Genomic DNA, 24,290 nt, shown 5'->3' with positions numbered 1-24,290 from the left:
GATAAACAAGCAAACACACTACACATAAAATTAAACCTTATTCCTTAGAAATAGGATCGAATATCGATTGCTCATCTGTAGTAAAAGAAACTTATCAGTTTGTATCAAATCTTTATATCCCATTCACTGAATCCCATTTATATGGTACAACATAAACTATAAGTAGCTATTACTATTGAAAAAATAACTTGTATTAACGTTTATTTCTCTTACATTTTCGTATGGTAAGCCTCCAAAATGCTACTCTGAAATCAGGTGAGTAGAAAGCGTATATGAATGGGTTAATCGCTGAGTTAAACCAGCCTAGCCAAGTGAGTATATACATAAGTACAGGATTCACGTAGTTCGTAGGTATGAAAGGAGTAAGAAGGTAGTACAGAAAAAATGGCAGCCAGCAAGCCACAAAACCGCCAACAACGAGACTTAACGTTTGAGCAGTTTTTGTTTCCCTTCTCAAAGAAGATACCCTATTATTCTCAACATGTTCTTTCATAGAATGAGTGCGTCTAGTCGTGTTTTTATACTTAAAATTGGCTTTAAAAGTCACGTCGTTATTGTAGAACCTAGATTCTTTTTCCTTATTTCTGTATTTTTTCTTCTTTTCGGGTCTGAAGCAGCAAGGACATTTGTGGTCTTGAGAAGAACAGTCGCTCGGTTGTGTGGAGTTTTTAGAAGTCTGTTTGGAAGCCGATTGTCGTAACGACATCTTGTCGGAACCGGATTCGGATTCGGTTCGTATGCAGGACAGTTTTCCTTTCTGAAACAAATGGGGTTGGTTAGTTTTTTTGTCCGCAAGTGTATTTTTGGGTACAAAATTATGGGAGGTTTTTTTCAACTTATAAATAATAGTTTTTTGCCGTAAGGTAGAGTAGAATAGTACATAATTTTTTGAAGTTGGTTATAAACAGAGCTTGTATCACTAGATAAACTAAATATTTTTCAAATACCAGGCACTGGTTCATTATCAGAGTCAAAGCTAAGAATTTTAGTGTAAATATTTCATTTTCGTAGTAAAAAATTTTTTTTTAAGTCTTAAGACATTCTTTAGCTTAAGAAATAATGTGGTCGTCAACGTTTTCTTTATAAAAGCTTCCTACTTTATTATTTGGAGCTACTTTACCAATTTTTCTAGTTTGATAAAAAATTGAGGTTACCTAAATATGTTTCTCAAGTTCCTTAGTTTTTCATTACGTCGTGTTTTCTTTTTAATTAAGCTCGAAGTAACATTTTTGAAGTATGATGAAAAATGGGAGTTGTGTTTTTTCTGATTCATTTTTTACTTTTAAAGGCTTGTCGTATAAAAAATACAACTATAACTAGCTAGTTTTTTATAGCTAAAAATTTACGTCTATACTAAAATCGGCAAGTATTGATTATTATCTATTTGTAAATTAACTAGCTTTTTCCCTGATTGTTCATCTGCGTCCTGTGGAAATTACTGCCTGTGCCTGGATAAAATATAGCCTACTTACTCGGTGATAGTCTGGCTTTCCAAGAATGAATTTTACAAATTGGCTCAGTAGTTTCGAAGTCTTTAAGGTACAAACAAACAATCAACAAAAATGTTCTGTATTACGTCTGTATTATGTTAGTATAGATTTATTATAGAAGTACCTTTTTTTTTTTTTTTTTTTTTGTTGTCGCTGGGCTAAAAATGCTATTACGCATCCCCTTCCCGTCGGGGGACGGGAGAGGGGTATGTGGGACTCCCCGGTAAAGACGTTCCCGGTATACCCACTAAAAAGGCCCAGCGGCACTCCGACCTCGCCTGAGTGGAGGGGGTCCCCCACTGGCGATTGCCCGCCTTACGGCAGGCCCCTCATGCCTCCCCCCAGTGGGGAGGGGGTCCCTATGATGGCCGGAGCACAAGGGGCGGTCCTTGTGGTGCAGGCGGTGGCACCCCCGTGCCTGTCGCCCGCTGATCACCCCCCGGGGCGGATGGGGACGGACGTTGAGTTCGCCGTCTTCCACCCCTTCTTCGTCTGCGGTGCGGCGCCGCGAGAGGGTCGCTCTCCCACACGCGCTCCGCCGACTCCTTCTGTGACATGACGTCCTCACAGAAGGAGGCCACCGCTTCCCATGCCTCCTCACTTCGCAGCATGGCAGCAATCACGCTGGGGAGCGAGAGGTCGTCCCCGACTACTGCCACCAGGGTGCGGCGAGGGTCAGTCCACGATGGGCACACCTCGATTGTGTGCTCTGCCGTATCCACCTCGGCTTCACAGTGGTGGCACTGTGGAGTCTCCTCCCTCCCAATCCGGTGCAGGTACGATCCGAAGCAGCCATGCCCGGACAGCACCTGCACCAGACGCATCGAGAGGCACCCGTGCCGCCGATCGAGCCATCCGTTCAGGACAGGCCCGATGGCATCCAACGTCCGGCGACCGAACGTTGCCGAGGCAAGGTCCTCGGCCCAGTGCCCAGTTATTACCTCCCTCGCTTCCTCCCGAACTTCTTCCCGTTCTATTGGGTCCGGGTGCCGGTCTAGAGCCCTCTGTGCCGCCTTCCAGTCGTACACTCTGGCGAGCACCCAAGCCTCGAGCTCCCATGGAGGGGTTCCCGCCAGAACGCACGCCGCCGCAAAGCTCACTGTACGGTACGCCCTCGCCACCCGCTGCGCAATGACCCTCTGTGGCCTTCGGATGGCAGCGGCGTTTCTCCGTCTGCACAGTGAGTCTGCCCAGATTGGGGCCCCGTACAAGGCCATACTCTTGAGTATGCCGGCGTATAGACGACGGCATTGGTCGCCGGGCCTCCCGATGTTCGGGAGAAGCCATGAGAGGGCGCCCGCGGTCTTCATTAAGCGCGTCGACAACCCGCTGAAGTGGGCGCTGAAGTGCCACCTGCTGTCGAGGACTATGCCCAGATATTTCATCTGGGGCTGCACCCCAATGCGGACTCCGTCCACATGGATATGAGCGTCGGGCGGTTGGTGTTGCCGAGGCCCGTGGAAAAACACGGCTTCGGTCTTTTGCAGCGCCACCGTCAGCCCTAAGCGGGAGATTCTGTCCACCACTAGTGAACCGCCCGCCGAGGCCAAGCTGGCCGCCTCTGCAAAATTTCTCCCCCGGGCAGTCAGAAGGGTGTCGTCTGCATAGCAGATGACAGACGTGCCACGGGGGAGGTTTTCCCGCAAGAGCCAGTCGAATCCGATGTTCCACAGGAGTGGCCCCAGAACAGAGCCCTGTGGGACACCGGACTCGACGCCGTAACGTCGGAGCTGTCCCGTCTTGTCCACAAGGAGGACAGTGCGGTCCCTCAGGTAGTCCGCCAAAAGTCCCCGCAAATACGGAGGCACCCCATGGAAGCGGAGGGCCTCCAGTATGGTAGAGTGGGGAATAGAGTTGAAGGCGTTGGCTATGTCGAATGACACAGCCAACAGTCCATCCCCCGCATCCATCGCCTCCTTCACCTGATCCTTAAGTCGAGATAGTGCATCAACTGTCGAACGCTCAGCTCGAAAACCGAACTGGGCGTCCGCTAGATCTGGGCCGATTGTACTCAGGTGCCTGTTGATTCGGGCGGCGAGGACCCTCTCGAACATTTTACCGACTTCATCCAGTAAAACGATGGGTCGGTATGCCGATGGGGAGTCCGCCGGCCGCCCTTCCTTACGAAGAAGGCACAATTGGCCCTCCTTCCATGGCTTCGGGAACCTCTCAGACGTGAGGCACGCACTGAAAAGGTCCCGAAGCCTTTCTCCCATCTGGGAGGTGGCGATGGCCATCACCTTTGCGGGGACGCCGTCTGGACCTGGGGCCGTCTTTTTCCCCCTGAGGCAGAAAGCTGCCCTTTCTATCTCGTTCTCCGTAACCAGCGGGACCTCCTCGGCCGACGACAGAGCCGCACCCCGCGGGGCGCTCATCACTGGTGGGGTGAAGTTGTCCCTGCCCGGAAACAGGGACTGGACCACCCCATCCAGCAAAGACGGCTCGAGGGTTTCGGCAACGGGGGGACCGTACGGGCGCAGTTTGTTGCATGCAGCCTTGTACGGCCTCCCAAAGGGGTCAATGTCCAAACCTTCAAACATTTCCGCCCTCGCGCGATCCTGGGCTGTGCCCATTCGCGCCGTCAGTGTCGACTTAGCCTCTATGTAGGCTGCATAGAGGCGGTCTTCGTTGTCAAGGTCGCGAAGGCGCCGCCGCCGGCTTCTCGTGTAGGCCCGCCTGGCTGCCACACAGGCGGCCCGTAGATCCCCCAATTCCTCTGACCACCAATAAACGGCACGTCTAGGTTCCGGACGATGAGACCGAGGCATGCTAGAGTTGCACACCTCGGTCAGGGATACCCTTAACTGGACCGCTGTGGCGTCCACATCACGGACTCCGACAGAAGGGGCCAGCCAGTCCTGGACGAACGCCGCCTCTACGGCGGCCTCCCGATCTAGGCGGGAGAGCGCCCACCGTGGGAAGTGCGACCGACCCTCCTGGGTCCCCTGGGAGTCTGGGGTGCAAACATCAAACCGCACGTATCGGTGGTCGGACAGCGTCTCCACCAGCTCCACCCGCCAGTCCACTACACAGGCCGCCAAAGAAGGGGATGCAAAGGCGAGGTCCACTATGGAGCCCCCCTGCCGCCGCACGCAGGTGTGTACTGTTCCTCTATTCAAGAGGGACAGACCGGATGACACGGACCAGGTTTCAACCTCTCGTCCTCGGGCATTGGTGGTCGGGTTACCCCATATTATCGACTTGGCGTTAAAGTCGCCCAAGACCAACACCCGGTGCTGTACCATTCCGCCTGCCACCCTGGCGAGGACCTCTAGAAAGTTCTCGAAGTCCGTGAGAGGGCGGTTTGATGAGAAATACACCCCTATAAGGGCAATGTCACCCCACGCTGCGGCCACGTATCCCGGTCCCCTCTCTAAGAGCGAGAGGGGAGGAGAGTCCGTGGAAGATCGCGCCATCAATGCAACCGAGCCGTTGTCGTCTCCCAGCCAGCTGCCAGGGACAGAGTACGGCTCGGCGATAACCGCCACGTCCACCAACCACTCCGCAAAGGTTTGGACCAGCAGGCTCTGGGCTGCTCTGCAGTGGTTGATGTTCGCTTGAAGAACACGTCGTCTTTGTCCAGCCATCAGTCGGTGTTCATAGCGCTACCCTCGGTGGCCGGCACTGAAACTGGAGTTACAGTAGCAGCGACAGCGGCAGGCCGCGCCGGCGCCTGCGATTTGCCCTTCTTTAGTGGCGGTCGGCATTCCCTGCCCGCCATCACGTGGTTGGCTGGACGACCACTGGCAGCGCATACCGCGCAATGCGTGGTGGCAGCCTCGCAGGTGGCCACCCTGTGCCCCTCTTTCCCGCAGCGGAAGCATAGTTTCCCACGATTGGCAGTGGACGGGCAGAGAGGCCGGGTGTGCCCGATGCCGAGGCACTTGAAACAGCGCATCGGCGCATCCTCGAGCACTCGGACCCCACCCGAGCTAAGTCCGACCGGAAGGCGACCCTTAGCCAGGACCGCTTTGGCAACTACGACCGGGCACTCTAATCTCGTAGTGCCCATGCCCCTGCGGCCAGGTCTAATGGCTCGGCCTTTGATAGATGCGACGGTGCAACCCCCCGCCGCCGCAACCGCTGCCACCACCTCCTCTTGCGTGACTGAGTCGTCGAGGTCGGTCACCTCAAGTGTCACACACTTGACTGCTCTCACGACCTTGGCCGTGTCCGAGATAGCCTCTCGGAGCTTCGTCACGAAGAGGTCCGCCTTGGCGCCGCGTTGGGCCCCCGAGAACTCGAAGATTCGGGCCCCTGTTTGGGTCTTTCGGCACGTGACTCTGCCAGCCCCAAGTTCTGTAGGGTCGACATTTGTACGAGCCCGCCGCAGCACGGACTCATATGTCTCCCCTCGTTCCGCTGCCTCTGGGGTTAATGTGACCACGCGACGGCTGCAGTTCTTGGAGGAGGAGCGAGCTTCCTCCTCTTGTCCGCTAGAGCTGCAGGCTTGGCTGCAGGGGGCTCAGGGGCCGACATTTTCCCTCTCTGCTTCCTTTTTACCACCTTTATCCAAGGCTGGTTGGAAGGTGTGGTGGAGGGCAGCAGTACGTCTTCCGTCACCGGTTCGGGAGGGAACGTCTGAGTAGTCGGGGCCGGTGACGTCTTCTTGCCCTTGGTGGTTTTTAGCACCTGGAGCTCCGCCTGGGCTGGTGCCGTTGAGGGCCCCGGTGTGATGGGCATCCGTCCGGGCGCCTTATCCGCCGCGAGTGGAGGGCGTAGCCGCGGCTCCGGCAGGAGCCGATCTTCGATGCCGGCGAGACAGGCTCTGGTGAAGGCCCTCTCCTCCATAACTACCTTGCGGATAATATCCTCAAAGTAGGAGGAGGGAGGCAGCGGTGTTGGACCTTCTAACGTTCCCTCTTGCCGAGTCGTGGGCTCGGCAATACGCGCGTGCAGCGCAGACACCTCTTTCTGCAGGCGATCCACCTTCGCCTGCAGTTGCCGCGTTTCCTCGGAGGTGGTGCGCTGCGCCAGTTCCTTAACAATGCCGAGCAAGCTCGCTGCCCGGCATTTCAGGGCCTTCTGTAAGGTCCCCTTCAAGTTGGAGGACTTGGAGGCCACCTCGAGGATTTCCATCTGATCCTCCAGGGCCATGCGCTCCATTTCCTCCACTGTGTGGTCCGCGTAGACGACACTAGAGGCGCCGTGGCTGGCCTTGGCTCGGCTTCTTCGCGCCGGCTGTTCCTCCAAGTCGTCTTGTAAAACCGCCCGCTTCGCCGGCTTCTCAGCCGCATCTGAAGAGCCTACGGAGCCCCGCTTGAGGAAGGCCCTCTTCCTGGTCTGGCGGGTTGCAACGCCGCTCGTGCCACTCATTTGTGACTCCGTGTTGGACAAATCGGTGGACACGACGTCACTATCTCGCATGAGACTAGCCGCGGATGGTGCGCGGCTGGTCTCTGATGCCGAAGCATCTCGAGCCATGGTTTGGCCCCGAGAAGGGCCTTTGGGTTGGCCCTGAGAAGGGCCTTTGGGGAGACAGCGCCCGGAGGCGGCCCTTACAAGACGTGGCATTGCCACCCACAATATCGAAACGCAAGACTGTTGAAGATGTTTCGACGCACAGCGTTCGTTAGCCGCCGGCCTGCCACTCCGTTACGGTGGTCAGGCGCGGCGTTGCCCAGGGGTCACTACGTGGAAGTCAACGCTGTGGGGGGGCCCCCATTATAGAAGTACCTACATATTACAACATTAAAATTTAAACCATAACAATAAGATATAAGATGATGTAACCGACCCCTAGTACATAACACCCCATTAAAATATAGAAAACCTTCAAATTCTGAATCTATGACGTCATAAGCCATTTTACTGAAAAGGATTGCCGACATTGCGAAAGAGTTATTTCGAAATCGCATTGAAAGTCAAAGAATAGCTTTATAAAGCGTTTTTATTTTTAATTCTGTTATAAGGATTGGGTTACACAAGCTTTTATGAAGAATTTATTTTTGGATATAATACAATGTTGCGTTAACTGGTTTAAAGAAATGTTACGAAAATAAGTGCTCTTCTGCGTTACGTAATATTAAGTTAAAAGGTTAAGATTTTTGTTCAAAATATCAAATAACTTAATCGCGTTGCAACTTCTCAATAAAATTGTTTTCCTAGTGCGCTCTTTTTTTAATTTTTTTTTTTTTTTTTTAAGTCATAAGTATTTTCAGATAATAGACGTAGGTACAGTAAAATAGTCTTGCTTATTAAATGATGCTTGTATGTAATTCTAAAGGCAGAAGTTTCCACGTTTATAATTTTCTTAGAGACCAGTAAATATTCTAACCGGTCTCTAGAGGATTGCAACATTTCCACAAACACAGCCAAAGCTAACTTAAAGTAAATAACGACAAAATAAACGTACCAACGTACATCACATAAATATATACAGTAACATATGCATATCTTTACTAATCTGCACTAATATAATAAAAAGCAAATATCTTTTTGTTTATTTCTAGTAAAGTCACTACATACTATACAACAAAGTCGCTGTTTCTGTCCCTTTATCGCGCTTAAATCTTCAGAACTACGCTACTGATTTTCATGCATTTTTTTTAAATATGTAGATAGAGTGATTTAAGAGAAAGGTTTATATGTATAATAACGTTGCAAATAGCATTGCACGCGTGCGAAACCGGGGTGGGTCACTAGTATAGTATAAGGGCTCCGAAACTTCCGAACCAACATGAAAAATTCTTTCGCTGTGGGAATGCTACACTCTTTCCAAGTAACGTAAGCTATACTTTATCCCGGTACGGGAAAAAGTCTCCAAAACCGCGGAAAAACAGCTAATATAAATATATACCAGCAACAGATGTTTATCAAGTAGCTACCTATATTTTATGTGGGCTATGAAAACAACTTATTTCCCTCACTAAGCTGCGATTAAGAACGGTTGTTTTCCTTCCATTAGAACGTTTGAATATTCTTGTTTACCTACGTTATTTGACTGGCTATGTGAAACGATCTATGTCAACGGTATCTTTATTATTGTTTTCATGGACCTACTTTTGACATTTTTATACTTTTTATATTTATATCGATATGAAAATGATAATTTTTACAATATATGTTGTTTCTCACGAAAGCGGGTGAGCTTTACTTATGTGTGTAATATACATAAGGGCATTGTCTTTGTATGAGTTAGCTTAAAAGCGTTCACTACACACAAGTACCATTTCTTGAGATAAAATATCTTATATTTTTCCACCTATGTATGTATTTTTTATATATCCTCTTTTTTATCACAAATCCCAAATCTTACCTACCAAAAAAAACTTGACTAATTTAAACAATATGCTACCATTTTAGCTCAAACTTACGATTATCCCAGACATCGTTTTTGGTGAAATATATTGTCGCTACGTTTTTCAACGCCTCTATACTTAAAGGCCATTTTCTTAAACTTGAAACTTTCATTTTAAATGTCTGGGAACGTATTGAGTCAGAACGCAGTGTAGGCGTACCTACAATAAATACTACTTTCAAGGGTTCAGTATTTAAAGGGTAGAAACAGGGACCCTATTACTGAGGATGTTTTTTGATCGAGCCTTAATCTATACTAATATTATAAAGCTGAAGAGTTTGTTTGTTTATTTGAACGCGCTAATCTCAGGAACTACTGGTCCGATTTGAAAATTTCTTTCAGTGTTAGATAGCCCATTTATCGAGGAAGGCTATAGGCTACTTTTTATCCCGGTACGGGAAGTAGTTCCCACGGGATGCGGGTGAAACCGCTGGCAGAAGCTAGTCTACATATAAAGTAGAATGGATTGGTCGACATAATCAGCAGAAATTTTCTATCGACGTCGGTCAATTTTTTTACATCTATTGGTGGTACAGATCGGCTGTCATGTGATAAATTTATTGTTCAGCCAGATCAATTAGACTGGTAACGCTTTGAAATTTCACTGTCAATCCATCTGTCACAAGCCACAAGCCAAAACAAGTCCATATAACAGGAACCTGTAATAGCAGACAGTTAAGTAATCAATTATTTTATAATTTTTAACACGCTTATATTAGCTTCACTTGTAACTATGAATGTAGGAAAATCTTGTAATCTTAATTTGACCCATTTTCCGGTCTTCGCTTAGGATGAAATTTTGCACACGCTCTGAGTTCTGATGACAATACATGACTAGCATGTTTTTTAGTTTTTTAATCAGAGTTAAGCTCGATATTAAAACAGGTAAGTACGGAACCCTTCGTGCAAGAGTCCCACTCGAACTTGGCATGTTTTTTCCAAGTATATGAGGTTTATTGGATACGGGATTCAGCCCTCGGGGATCAAAGCTAACGTGAGGCTGTGTGGTCGGTGTGTCGGGTAGAAATAACAGCTGCCTTGTGGAAATTGCATGGATGAAAAACATCTGATTTTGAGGTGCCTTTTTCTTTTAGAAAACCTTGCTTTTTTCTGAATGGAAGCTTGTTAATTTTTAGTGTTCGTAGATTTCTTGTTTTTTTTTTCTTAATTTTGAGCAAAATATACGCAAACAAAAAAGGGGTTTCTTGTAACTTTTTCTATTTTCTAAAAAATATATTATTTAAGTACAGCTGTAAACTTTTCCTTAAAACTATTTTTGTATCCTCTTCTTATCGAGTTCATTAGGTAGCTATTGCACTTTTTAAAGACATAGCACCTTTAAATAAGACAATTTGAACCTCTAACAACACCCATTTTCAAAACAGACCAAGATTATCATTTCGCATGTATTTTCAAAGACCTAAATTTACAATAGCGTGCACAAAAATCTAGCCCCGAGAATCACACCTGGAACTCAGAAACCAATCGTTTTGCCACCGCGTCAAGCCATCAAAAGGATTGAAATTGCCAATTTAAAAACAGTTTTTGAAATAGAAACTGCTTTCGGAACGGAACACCGAATTTCGAGGACGTTTCGTGTTCGCGTCTTTTTCTCTTTTTTTTATGGCATGGTGTCAACTGTTTAAAACTTCAATGGTTGTCTTATTTGTGGTAGGTAAAGACCTGTGTATTGGGAGGTGGATTAGGAGTGATTTTCAGGTAATTTTGACTGGTTCACGGGGTAAGGCGTAACGGTAGCTTATACAGAAATGTTGCCTTACTTAGTTGGTGTGTTGTTATTTTTGTGTGCATGTGGTGTTATCAGAAACTACTATAGTACATAAACTGTTTATAATAGAGTGAATTGTGTGTTTTAACTCTTCGATGCTACTGTTGTAGATGTTAGTCAGAAAAGTGGTTTGTTTTATTCGCATTAGAGGGCTTAAAAGTTCAGTACCTCCACCAATGCTCGCAATTTAGTCTAGTTTAGCTTAGAGTTCCTATAATCTTTTTCGGGGGAGTTTGACACCTCTTCTTCTTTCCAGCAAAAAAAATTAAGAAGTGGCGTAGTGTTCATTTTAAGGGCTGTCTTTTGTAAATTCAACACAATCTATTCAGCAGCCAGGCACAAATGAGAATTAAAAAATACAAACCTTACTACACTTAGTACTGCTGGCCAACTGCTGGTGTCTCCTGGCCACGACACAGGAGATCCTGGCATACACGTACACCATGACAGCCATGGGTAGGAAGAACGACCCCATGGCAGAGAACACCACGTAACCAGGGTTCTGATTGTAGCGGCAGTTCCCGTTCTGATTGTGGTCTGGTTCATACCTGGGGGTGACAAAGTATGTAAGGGCATTTTTTATAATTAAAATATTTAAATTAGACTAATTTGTTGATTTATTATTTGCAACAATTTACAACTTACAACTATGTAGTAAGACAATGAACTATTACGTATGGACTTCCATTCCATTACTTCCAGAGAGGATTTTTTATTTTTTCAATAGGAACCTTTCAGTAGATACCGTCTGGTATGGATGTATGTCATGTCTTATTTCAGAAAAGTCTTTTTTCCTTTGAAAGGTTAATTTTAAAAAGAAACTTATTAATATTATAAATGCGATGTATTTTTAGATTTCGATCTTTGGCGCAGAGATAGATGGTACCTTTAATACGGAGAAAGACTGAATTTTATTCGGGTATGGTACTTCCACTGTTATACCAGTAAACCTATAACTATTATACCATAAAATAAATAAATACCAATAGGAAAAGAAGCCTTAGTAATAAGATACCCAAAAAATGGAAACAACATCAGGTTAGTTACAATATCTAATGTGTTTTTTATACCTTCATCGAATAAGCAATACACAAGACATGTTTATCTAGCACTACAGTGTTTATATCTCCAAGAAAAACAACAAAATCGTATAAATAGAAATAAAACTATTCTATTCTCTGTAAGAAACATGCTTTGCGTGTCTAAAACGCTTCTCCTAGTGGTAGTCGTAACAGTTCTATGCCGACAAAATTTAGATAACCATCGACACGCCACTTAGAAATAAGAATCAACAAAATATTTATGTAAAGTACTCTGATTTAAGGCAACAATAACCATTAGTAAACGCGCTTAAGTGATTGTAGGAATGTAGGCTCCATTCATTTTTACCCGACTTCAAAAAAAGTAGGTTCTTCGTCTGACTTGTATGTATGTATATTTTTGCGAGATTATTCACATTTCCCTGAAGCGATTTTGATGCGGTTTTCAGCATTTATTTGTCAGTTATTGAAGTCTATTTTATATTTTTGTAAAAACCCTTTTTACTTGTTACATTGTGACAGTAAAAGTCCTTGTCCAAAGTCCTTGCAAGGTAAAATGTATAAAGTTACTGTCTATCTGTCGCGATTTCACACCAAAACTATTGCTCCTACTTCAATAAAATTTGGTACCTACAAAGGTGATCTAGAGAGCCTGAGAAAAGACATAGTAAGGTAAGTAGTTCCCTCGGGACGCAAATAGAACCGCGGTGAACACTTAGTTAAGTACATGTCTATGAAAATGACATAACCATGGTTTTCCATAATAACACACTCCACATATGGTCAGTGGTTAAAGCTTTAATTAAATGGTGCGTGGAGCAAATAAACGCTGTTACGAAGTGGTTTTCATATGAAAAATAGGTCATTGAAAATTGGTTTATCAATCAATTTAATTTGACTGGCCATCTTGGTAACGGGACATAAGTGATAATTCTAATAGCACCAAAAATCCTCCTTCTAAGTGATTGTTTTAATTAAGTCATAATAGGGTCTATTGTCGTAGAAAAACTCCTGTCAAGTGGCAGACAAGTATTGAAAAATATTTTAATCGTGTTGGTATTTTGGTTACACTTTCTAAATTTATTGAAGAGGAATATTTCAAAAACCTATGTTTATTTAAATAAATAAAATAAAAAATAAAATAAAAAATAAAATAAAAAAGCCTTTTATTTCCTTCAGAAAATACACAATTACAAAAGTTAGTTGTTTTTTGTAGTATCAAAAAGTTTTATAACACAAATAAAATAAAAATTTAAATAAGTTAGTAGTTCCACGTTTTATATGCACGCTTTTACTACGTAATATTATGTTTTATTAATCTGTAGGAACCCCTCTGCAGGTAAAGGCCTCCTCCAAAAATAGCCAGTTTTCTCTGGATTGCGCTATTTGCATCCAGTTTGGACCCGCTATGCGTTTTATTTCGTCCTCCCATCTGTTGTAAGGTCTCCCTTTCTTTCTTTTGCCCACTGGCCCTCTCCATTCTGATACTTTTCTTGTCCACCTGTGATCTTGCAGGCGTGCTATGTGTCCGGCCCACTTCCATTTTAACGCCAGAGCTTGTGCTAATCCGTCTGTTGCTTTTGTGATGTTACGTATTTTTGTATGTCTAATTTTATTTATTCTCTTAATGTTAAGCATACTCCGCTCCATTCCTCGTTGGCACGTTATAATTTTTTCTCTGACGTTTTTGTTGAACTTCCATGTCTGACAAGCATAGGTTAGGCATGGTATAAGGCAGGAGTTCATGACCTTTGTCTTCAATTTAATTGGCATGTTGCTCTTAAATATTTCTTTGAAGCTCCAGTACTTATTCCATGTCAGCTGGGCTCTGCGCTCAATTTCCTGGTAGTTGTTTAGCCTGTCGAAGCTTATTTGTTTGCCTAGGTAGATGTATTTTTCCGTATATGGGAGAGGAATGTTGTCGACGTAAATTGGTACCTTGGTGTTATTGGTCATTACCATAGTTTTAGAGAGGTTCATTTCTAGCCCAGCGAGCTTGCTCGCTTTATTTAGTGACTTTACCATGTGTTGTAGTTCTTTTCCTGTCTCTGATATCAGCACCAAGTCGTCGGCAAAACGTAGATGGCTTAAATACTTTGATTCTACTTTTATACCACATTTGTTCCAGTTAAGCTTGCTTATTATCGACTCTAATGTGGCTATAAATAGTATAGGGGACAGTGGGTCACCCTGTCTCACGCCTCTCCTTATAGGAAACCAAGAGCCGGCTGTTTCTAGTTTAACTCTACTTTTGCTCTTCTTGTATATGCTTTTGATTACTCTTATATACTCATTTTCCACATTCTGTGTTGCTAGAGTTTCCCAGATATAGTTGTGTGACACCGAATCGAATGCTTTTTTATAATCAATATAAGCCAAGTACAGTGGTCTACTTCTCTCTTGGTATTTCTCAATGAGAAGTTCGAGTGTGTGGATGTGATCGATGGTGGAGAAGCCTTTTCTGAATCCTGCCTGTTCGACAGGTTGTCTTGTTTCCAACGAAGCGCTAATTTTTTTGGTAAGGATTGTAGAAAATAGCTTGTATGTACTCGGCAGCAGACTTATTGGTCTATAGTTCCCTATATCGTTCGGGTTGCCTTTTTTGTATAAGAGAATTATATTAGATTCAGACCATTGCGTGGGTGTCTCACCATATTCGAGGATAGAGTTAAACAAATTTGTAAAAGGTGTAGCTAGTACTGGAGCGGCTATCTTTAGAGTCTCGTTTACTAGGTTATCCGAGCCCGGGCTTTTGTCTAGTTTCAGTTTATTCAATGCCTCAATGACGTCATTTTCATCAATTTTCAGACTTTTTTGTACGTTGCCATCACTGTTGCAACATAGGTTCTCGTGGCTAGTGTCTGTTGGCTCTTTTGTGCTGTAGAGATCTCTATAGAACTCTGTCGCTATGCTGATGATGTCGCCACGATTCTTTTTGGCTATTTCACCTCGTTTCAGCTCTTCTATCCAGGTTTTATTTGATTTCAGCTCTTTATATGCCTTTTTCGTGCTTCCAGTTTGGCGTAAATGTTTTTCAATAGTTTTGTATCTATAGTTGGCGTAATCTTTTTTTATGTATTTGTTTACAACTTTGTAAAGCGCCGAGATTTCGTTTTTTGTTGCTCTAGTTTTATTTGAACTTTTTTGCAGGTCTTGTCTTCTTTTAAAAAGTTTTAATGTACGCTCTGAAAATATTTTGTGGACTTTCTTTGGGTTTTGTGCTGCTCGGGCGTTTTGTAAGCTTAATGTGATGATTTTAATTAAGTTGTCGTAATATTTTTGAACTGGGACAATAGTCTCAGCTAACATTTGGTCTTCCGATATGTAAGAGTTTAGGTATTCTTTGAACTTGGAGATTTCTTCTTCACTTTTTATTATATTCTGTTGACAGTTAGCAAACTTTGTTCTACTTTTTTTGAAAAGTGTATCGTGTGATATTGTAGCTCTTACTGGCCTGTGGTCCGAAGGGTAGTTAATGTTCAGTACTTCTATATTTTTGAACAAACGTGGTCGGTTTGATAGTACAAAGTCGATTTCGTTTTTGTACGCTCCATCCGGTGATCGCCAGGTCCATTTATGTTTGTGTTTTTTCTTGAAGAAGGTGTTTAAAATTGACAGTTGGTTTTCACTGGCGAAATCGATTAATCTTTGTCCTCTCTCGTTTCTAATTCCGTATCCGTGACCTTTCATGATTAAATGCTCCTCTTTTTTTGGTATCCCAATTTTAGCATTTAGGTCACCCATCAATATGAAGTCTTTATGTACTAGTTCCATTGCCCTATTTACTGTCGCATAGAAGTCATCTATCTCATTCTCGTTTGCTTGTGCAGTAGGGGCGTAGACTTGAATGATGGATAATCTAGTACTCTCAAATTTCAGGTTCAATATGGCTACTCTTTCAGAAATGCCAATGTAGCTTTCTATATTATTTTTAAGATGGTTTTTAACTATAAAACCTATTCCATGTCTTCCAGGTGTGTGACCTGTGTAGCAGAAAATGAAGTTTTCGTACTCTTCTATCATGTTTCCATTCCTTCTTGTTTCTGCTAAACCTAAAATGTCGTATTTAATTTCTTTGAAAGCTTCATTTAGCTCTATCAAACTTTCATATGATGAAAGTGTTCTAACATTGTATGTCAGAATATATAACGTATTTTGTGGGGTTTCATTTTGTGGAGGGTAGTTTGGAGGGTTTTGGTCATGATCTTCCACGGTGACCAGCCGGCTTGGAAGATGAGTTAGGTTTTCTGATAGTGGTTGCTGTTTGTTCACGTTGCGAGAGGGGGGCGGTAGTTGCTATATATTAACTTTGTTATTTTGCTGTAGATCTGATGAGCTGGTAGTGTTCCTGTTGACCAGGTAATTCAGCATGCCCGGTTTTGCCGGTTTTAAAATGCCTTCCGATAGGCTTGAAGTTCTTCTTGTTTGCGTTTGAGATTTATTTTTCTTATTAGCCTGTGTATTTGTTTCAGCTCCTTTTGTAGTTTTGTTTTCAGGTGAAGTTGAAAGCATTCTTTTGTTATTTCCAGCTGTTTTGTTTTTTTCACTTATGACAAGCTTATCGTATTTTATTTTTACAAGGTTTCCCTTTTCCCTTTCGATTTTTGCTTGTTCTTGAAGCTCTTTCCTCTTCTCCAGAATATTTTGTGGAAAATCTTCAGTTATATAGTAACCGGTATCTTTTAGTGCATTTCTATTTTTAAATAAATTTATTTTTGTGCCAAGTGTACAAAAAGTGACAATTATTGGTCGAGGTCTTTCTCCCTTCTTGCCTATTCTTCTGACTTCTTGAATATCCCTGCGATCCAGGTCCTGAGAAAAATGTTCTTTGATAAAGTTCATTATGAGAATTTCTAGGTTAAAATATGATGTTTCCACTTCTTTTATTCCGAAAAAGACGATGTTATTTTTTCTTGCCTGTTTTTCCAGAAAAAACAGTCGCTTTTCTTGGTTTTCACATTTTTCCCTTAGATCTTCGTATTTTTCATTGAATAGTTTAAACTTGTCTTCCAATATACTGTTTATATTTTGCGTAACTTTTTCGGTCACTTTTTCCCCACTTTTTTCTATTGCGGTTTTCTGTTCGTCCAAATCTCTTCGGATTTTTCGAAGCTCGTGCATTATTTCCTCCATCTCTTAACTTGTTCTGTACCTACTACAGTTGTTCAAGTGGTTGTTTTGGTTAAGCTAGCGCCCTCTTGTGTTCCTGAGTCAGCTTGCTAAGGTTGTTGGATCGCTCGTAGATCGAAGATGGTTTTGACTTGTATTAGTGATACGGGCAGATTTCCACAGGTGTCGCTAGTGTCTTTGTTGATATCTCTGTTCACTTAGCAGATCGATCATAGATCGAAGATGGTTCCGACTTGTGTTAGTGGTACGAGTAGATTTCCACAGATGTCGCTAGTCTCTTTGCCACTTCTAAACTTCTAATTTGTGCAAGTCATCCCGGTATCGATGAAGTAGGGTTATTTATATCACTTTTATATTGACAAACGGTTTCTAGAATTATGAAAGCTCACGATTTGCATCAGTTTTAGTTAGTCCTTCACTTCAAATTGTCTAAATTAAGGGAGATGTAACTGTTTAAACACGAAACACGGATAGTTCACATTCACGCAATTCTCACTGTTTACAGAGTTTTCCCACAATGTAAGACGTTATCCACGATATATGTTGTAAGTCACTTATTTGTCTCTTCACTTTTGTCTTTTCCACTGAGTAAGTTCACTTATTTTTATTTTGAGATCACTTTTAATACGGAGCCGAAGTAAACATTGGCACAGTAGCGCCCTCTATGTTTATTTACCTACTGTCAAAGATAAAAAAAAAACAGATTCGTAAACACAAAGATTCTCACACTAAGGTCCCCCTGTGAATATAGTAGAAATAATAAACGCATCGTAATGTCAAAGTCAACTGACAGCTGTCACTGATTGTCCCTTGTCACTTTCTCTTGCGCACGGCACCCATAGACATAATATTAGTAAACAGGACTGCGCATATAAACCCAAAAAACGAGCCGAGTGAAACAGTTAGTACGGAGGCTGTCTGTCCCTTTCTAATACGGTGACTATGAGATTAAGCTATGTGAGACAAATCCGAATTTGCTAAGATTATTAAACACAGATTAGTATTGAAGTTTTAACTTACGCAGTTTGTGACCTTAAGATACTAATAAAGGCTTTTAATAATTAGCGGAAATTAGCAGTATAAAAGCAGGAAGATTCGAAGTGAAGACTGTTTTTTTTGTATTTCTACTTCATATATAGACTGCTGAGCCATTTATGTCGCCTTTCTTCATTTTTTGGGAAGCTATAACAATAGTACAACAGTTTTAAAATCCATCACCCATATTTTGACTCGTTACAAGAATTCATGGGCACCCTAGTTGTTTGGTTTACGAAAATGTTATTATTAGCTAACCTGTGGAACGATATATTGCAACCACCATAGGATTCACTTTTGCAAGTAGAAACGCAACACTTTTTCACCATTTTAATAGTTTAAATTGATTTAATACAAAAAAATATAAACAAAATTTTAAATGCTGATTACGCGCCAAGAATGTTCAGGGTTACCGCTAGAAAATAAAAAAAAGCAAAATAAAAATTTATGTTGTTTATGTTTTAATAATAAATACGAATAAATTAATGCGATTTTTATTAATTTGTTGACTTACAATTGTTAAAATAAGATAAAAATATAAGTGATTCAATTGTTTTTGGGAAGACAAAACTTTTGATCACAACATTTTTTTATGCTGGCAAGGTGTTAGAAAGAGACAAACAGCCTCCGTTCGAACTATCCCTCTCGGCTCGGATTTGCCTCTGTGTATTATGCAACCAATTTAGTACCTTATTGCGTTAGAATAGAGTTCATTTTCGTAAATATATATTTTGAGCGTGCGCAATCTTGTTTAGTAATATTATATCTATGACGGCACCTGACACGTATTGTATATTGCTTTGATTGATTAAAAACTACCCATCGACATCTCCGCCCTTTTTTTAGAGTTCCGTACTCAGACTAGAAAACGGAACTTTGCTATGTGTCTTTCAACAGGCTGTATCTTATGAACCGTGCCAGTAAAAGTTTCATAGATAATGTATTGTGAGCCGTTATAACAAAACTTACTTAAATCCAGAATAAAATTAATAATTTAAGGGGGCTTTTTAAGGTAATTCTTTTGGCCTTTTTATAGATAAGGTATGTAACCCTTCGTATCAAATTCAACTTACAAATTGGCCTGTTTTTTCTTAAAAATCAGAACATTACACTCCTACCGTCCTATACAGGAACCAAACACACAAGAAGCTTTCTGATAACCACTTTTATTAGTCACAACTGAAATCTTTAATATAAGCCATAAGGTATTGAATCCAAAGCTCCGTTTTTTTCAAGATTTTTCTTAAGCGTCCCAAATTGATTGCTCGCCAATGTAAATTGATGGTAACATTAGGGGTCCAGCTAGACCTTAAACGCTTGAATGGTTACTCTCTCATCCGTGTAAGGGTAGGGTCAGAAAATGTACTGACAACTGGCTAAGAAGGGACTGTGCCTAGGGAGTAGGGACCGTGTTTAGTTTACCTTTCGCACCTTTTGAGAGCCTTTTGCTGATCCTTTAATTTATCTTTAAAAAGGCAAATTTTGAGAAAAAAATGTGGGTCAATGTGTTACACTTTCATAAAAAAATAGCGGAGTAGAATGGTAATTATGCACAAAATACAAAGCTTAACATTACAGCAAAGTGCAAAACCGTGAAAGTTTGAAATGCACCAATCTATTTCATTTCACCGCCAAAACGAAGTGTATCAAAATTGAAAGATATCTCGTTAATTAATTATAAATTGATTTCATTCACATTTTGTATATTGGAGCCATAATATTTGCGACTGATAGAAAAAATGGAAGTAAAAATCATGCTGCACTGATCTCATATAAAATTTTGGTAAGAGCAAGGGTATGATGACATTTGCACTCAATTGTACTTCATATATATATTCTCACATACCAACTCAAGTATTATATTATTATAGTTCTGTTATTTCCATTTATGACTACAGTAACTGTGTTAGGAATAAGGTCAGAACCACTTGACAATTTACACTCGGAAATGTGCAATATTCTAGCTTGGCGATATTTCCGAGGGGTTTCGGAATTTTCGGAGACTTGCATAACGTAATGTTAGTTCTGTTGAAGTAAGGAAATGTTGAGCGGTGAATCTATTTGCTACAGTGTAAGTAAGAAGGTAGAAAAATATAGATATTTAGCCTGTCTATCGGTAGCTTTTTTGACAAAATTACTAAACCGATTTATATGAACCATAGAGTATACCTAGAGAGGTAGTCCAGAGCCTGATAAAACTTATGGGCTACTCTATACCCAATTGCGGGAAATAGAACCACGAAGAGCAAGCCTGTATCAAATACTTAATAACTTTCCCATTTTTTTAATTTAGGACTACCAAGAAGATTCTACAAATCTTTAGTGTATTTGGAAAAAATCTACAGTTTCGTGGAATTTTACACAGCATTTATTTTAATTTTAAAATTGGAATATCAAATTTTGTACCAACAGAAATTTAAATAATCAAGTGAATTTAAAGATACTGACAGAATTCCGAATAACATTTAAAGGAAAATATATTTACATAATTTGTGTATTAAAATTGATCTTGTTCTGCCAGAAGATTTTATTCATAAATATTTCGAATTTTGGGTTAACTTAATTCACATTTATTTTTTGTTGATTTCATATTTTTATTTCAAATTTACCATCTCTCAAACACCCGGCTCAAAATTTCTTAAGTCTGTATGATCACATCTAACCTAGACAGTCATCATAATCTAAATGGGTCCAGCTTTTTTTCTGTAAGTATAACCAAATGACATACAAACGCATACTTATTCATTCGTAAGTATGTTTCCATAAAAACATACATATTTTGACATAGAAATTACACATTTTCTAGTTTCCCACCGAAATACGGACATAACAAACGACAGATGGTACCAAAACTGTAGATCCCGGCTGTCATTGAATATCCTTGGCAGTCGTTACGGGTAGTCAGAAGCCAGTAAGTCTGACACCAGTCTAACCAAGGGGTATCGGGTTGCCTGGGTAACTGGGTTGAGGAGGTCAGATAGGCAGTCGCTTCTTGTAAAGCACTGGTACTCAGCTGAGTCTGGTTAGACTGGAAGCCGACCCCAACATGATTGGGAAAAAGGCTCGGAGGATGATGATGGTACCATTCACATACATATAAATATTATACGTATGTTACCTATGATGTATGAAGGTACAAATTATTTACGCATCAATGCGTCTAACGAGGTGTAACTCCTATCCAATCATAAGCTGTTTTATTATTCAAATATGTCCCACATAAATAACAATACAGGTATTGTTTTTTTGTTTATATTATTTGTTTATGCCCAGTTTCTGAAGTTCTCAATGTATCAACTACCTAATTATATTTTGAAAGATCATTATTATGGCGAGTTTCTACATTGTTGCTTATTTACAAAACGCTCTTACAATAACAAGGAATGTTACCCTGTAGTCTGTAATCGTAATAGAATAATCGTGTGCTAATCATATAGATGGACCCTTGTTTCACTAATTGAACCACAAACATATTTTTTACTGGCTCCTTTTTATACAAATGTTCAAATGCTTCGCATTGACCAATCTGTATTACTCGTACGAGTCGTACGTAACTCATAAATCGTTTAACTGTTAAAGTAGTACCAGCTATCAAACTTCATATAAATAAAACAACGAAATTTTACTTACCAACCAAACATAGGTGGACAAGTAATAGCTCCCGCGGCGATCCAGACAAAAAATATCATCGTCAAAGCCAGCTTCTTGGACCTTCTTCTTCTGGAGTACGTAAGAGGCCTGGTGACAGCTAGATAGCGGTCCACACTGATGGCACATAAGGATAGGATGGAGGCGGTGCAGAGGAGGATGTCCAGACTTATCCAGATGTCGCAGAGTATCCAACCGAGCTCCCATTTACCTGTGAACAAGGGTTGGATTTAGTTGGTTGCAAATGTATTGCAGTATATATGATAGTGGATTCCAGTCTCATCAATGGGTATTGAAGAAGGTCATATAGGCCGTTGCTCCATATAAAACATTGGTACTCAGATGCATACGGTTGCAGCTTGGAAGCCGATCCCAATATAAGTGGCGAAAAGATGTGTAGGTAGTAAAATGTATCTAGCATGATGACAATGTAGAATTGTAGATATTTTTGCTAAATTATGTGAAGAGTGTAATATAGTATTCACACAAAAAACGTGCAAACATTAAAATATGTACACTTTACATTTTTTTTCGATTCAGTACTTTGGTTCGAATCGTTTTATCGAATCATGCATCAGCAATTATTTAGAATTGAGCAAAAGTATTGTAAAAACCAAATTACAAAGTGAAGTAATAAACGATTTATTTATTTATTTAATTTAATGATTTCATTCCATCCTGTTTTTTGTTGTAAATATATTTGTGCATAAAGTTTGAGAATTTTATTATTTCTCTTCAGATATATTTCTCTCAATTCATCATCATCATCATCACCCCCATCATCATGATCCCACAGTCAAACCATTACAACGGTTTTGTGGGGCTTAGCTTATAATATGGCTACCTTTGTAAATTAAAATAAATAAATAAATAAATAAATAATAAATCATCTCAGCCCTAGGACGTCCACTGCTGAACATAGGCCTCCTCCTTTCTCTCAATTAATTTGAATAAAATATAAAGACAGAAAATCTCGATTCACAGAACATTATCAAAATAATAAAATTTTAAACGCACACCTCCCATTTTAAGTATCTAACCTCGAACACACGTCATATAATAAAATAAAATTACCTTTACAGTTATGTTGTAGATAACGCATATAATATAATGCCTATCAACACAATACATATTCAAATGAACAAATTGTTATGTAAGAAGAAAACAGTTTCTTTTGGCTATGTTCATTTTACATCTTCGGGTCTTTTAACATATGTAGTTTTACGTGTACATATTTCTTCAAAGCTGTGCATGAATTCTGAATTTTATTATAATACTGAACAGTCAAGTTAAGCTCTCTCGGTACGTGGTTGAAACTGAAATAATAAGTTAGTACTGAAATAACGTTATAATATGTTTAAAAATATAGTCGTTGTTGCCTAGTGGGCAAAGAACCGACCTCTCAAGAATGAGGGCGCGGGTTCGATCCCAGGTCAGGCAAGCAAGTACCAATGCAACTTTTCTAAGTTTGTATATACTTTCTAAGTATATCTTAGACACCCTTAGCTGTATTTATTAGCTGTATTTATTTATTGCGCGTTAAACTGTAGGTCCCGGCTGTCATTGAACATCCTTGGCAGTCGTTACGGGTAGTCAGAAGCCAGTCTAACCAAGGGGTATCGGGTTGCCCAGGTAACTGGGTTGAGGAGGTCAGATAGGCAGTCGCTTCTTGTAAAGCATTGGTACACTACTCAGCTGAATCCGGTTAGACTGGAAGCCGACCCCAACATAGTTGGGAAAAAGGCTCGGAGGATGATGTTTAAAAATATAGATATGACATAAAACAAACATCCAACCTTTATAGTTTTTGATTTTTCTCCTTTGCGAATATCAATAAAACGGGGACCTGAGTACAAACGATCAAAAACGCTGTGTCTTAAAAAATATTCTATATATTATGCAACCTATTTAAACCTCTTCAAATAAAAAAATACATTTGCATCAATTCTCCCACACTCGTGTGTCAATCAAATTAAGTTACACTGCGTTACATAAAAAACGGGGCGCTTGAACGTATCATTAACGTGGAAATATATTTGTGACATTTCGAGTAACAATGTGCTCGATTTTGGAAGGAAAATGTTCTCGAGTGGTCATTAGGTTACCTGTGTTTTTTTTTTATTATTTGTATTTTTTTGTGTTACGAGGGCGCTCAATCATATTTTTAAAGAGTGCGTGAAGAGTGACAGGCTTTTAGGAAAGGATTGGTATAACAGTTTGTACTAACTTATAGTGTGGTGGGATCTTATGATTAAGTAATGCTTTTGGCAGTCGGTCTTTGGATGGGTGACCTATCATGGATGTGGTGTCAGATCAGTTTTTCCGTGTTTCGGAAGGCATTTTAAATTGGTGGTCATTTGAACATCTTTGGCCGTCGTTATGGGTAGTCAGAAGCCAGAAATAGGTACTGGCAATTAGTCTTACCTAGAACTATCGAGTTGGGATAACTACATGTTAGGGGGGCAGATAGGTTAATCCGGTAAGATTGGAAGTCGATCCCAACATAGTGGGGAAAAGGCTAGGTATATGATGAATAGTTTATACTAAACTTACTAGATCGCCAAAAAAATAAACATATTTACCATTATAAAGACACTGCGTACTCAAATATAAAGACATACCTACTTACTTTTTGCTTACGGTAAAATCGCCACATTCTTCAAATAAAAATCCCTTCAATATGTTCGACAAAGTTTTACATAGTGAAAGATTAATAGCAAAAATTGTACCCAAGAGGTCCCATTTTTGGGCCCGATCAGCATGTCGATTCTATAAAATATCACAACTCACTTCGACATCACTCTCACTTCGACTTCGATCTAAAGGTAGAATTCCGTGGACGCGACAATAGTCAACCT

The 24,290-nt window shown here is 41.1% G+C and overlaps 1 protein-coding gene across 1 annotated transcript in view; it reads right to left on the bottom strand.

Moving 5' to 3' along the window:
• Positions 1-125: 125 nt before the first annotated feature.
• LOC124641957 (octopamine receptor 1-like) overlaps positions 126-24,290 on the bottom strand; it is a 40,833-nt gene continuing 16,668 nt past the window's right edge. The window contains exons 2-4 of the mRNA XM_047180229.1: positions 21,415-21,643; positions 10,944-11,127; positions 126-757 (exon numbers count right to left, since the gene is read on the bottom strand). Coding sequence (XP_047036185.1) covers positions 194-757; positions 10,944-11,127; positions 21,415-21,643 — 977 coding nt within the window. The 3' untranslated portion in view covers positions 126-193. The remainder of the gene's footprint in view (positions 758-10,943; positions 11,128-21,414; positions 21,644-24,290) is intronic.

The sequence above is a fragment of the Helicoverpa zea genome, chromosome 23 (assembly GCF_022581195.2).
Source record: "Helicoverpa zea isolate HzStark_Cry1AcR chromosome 23, ilHelZeax1.1, whole genome shotgun sequence".
In the NCBI taxonomy this organism is placed as follows: domain Eukaryota; kingdom Metazoa; phylum Arthropoda; class Insecta; order Lepidoptera; family Noctuidae; genus Helicoverpa; species Helicoverpa zea.
This window is presented reverse-complemented; position numbering and strand designations above follow the sequence as displayed.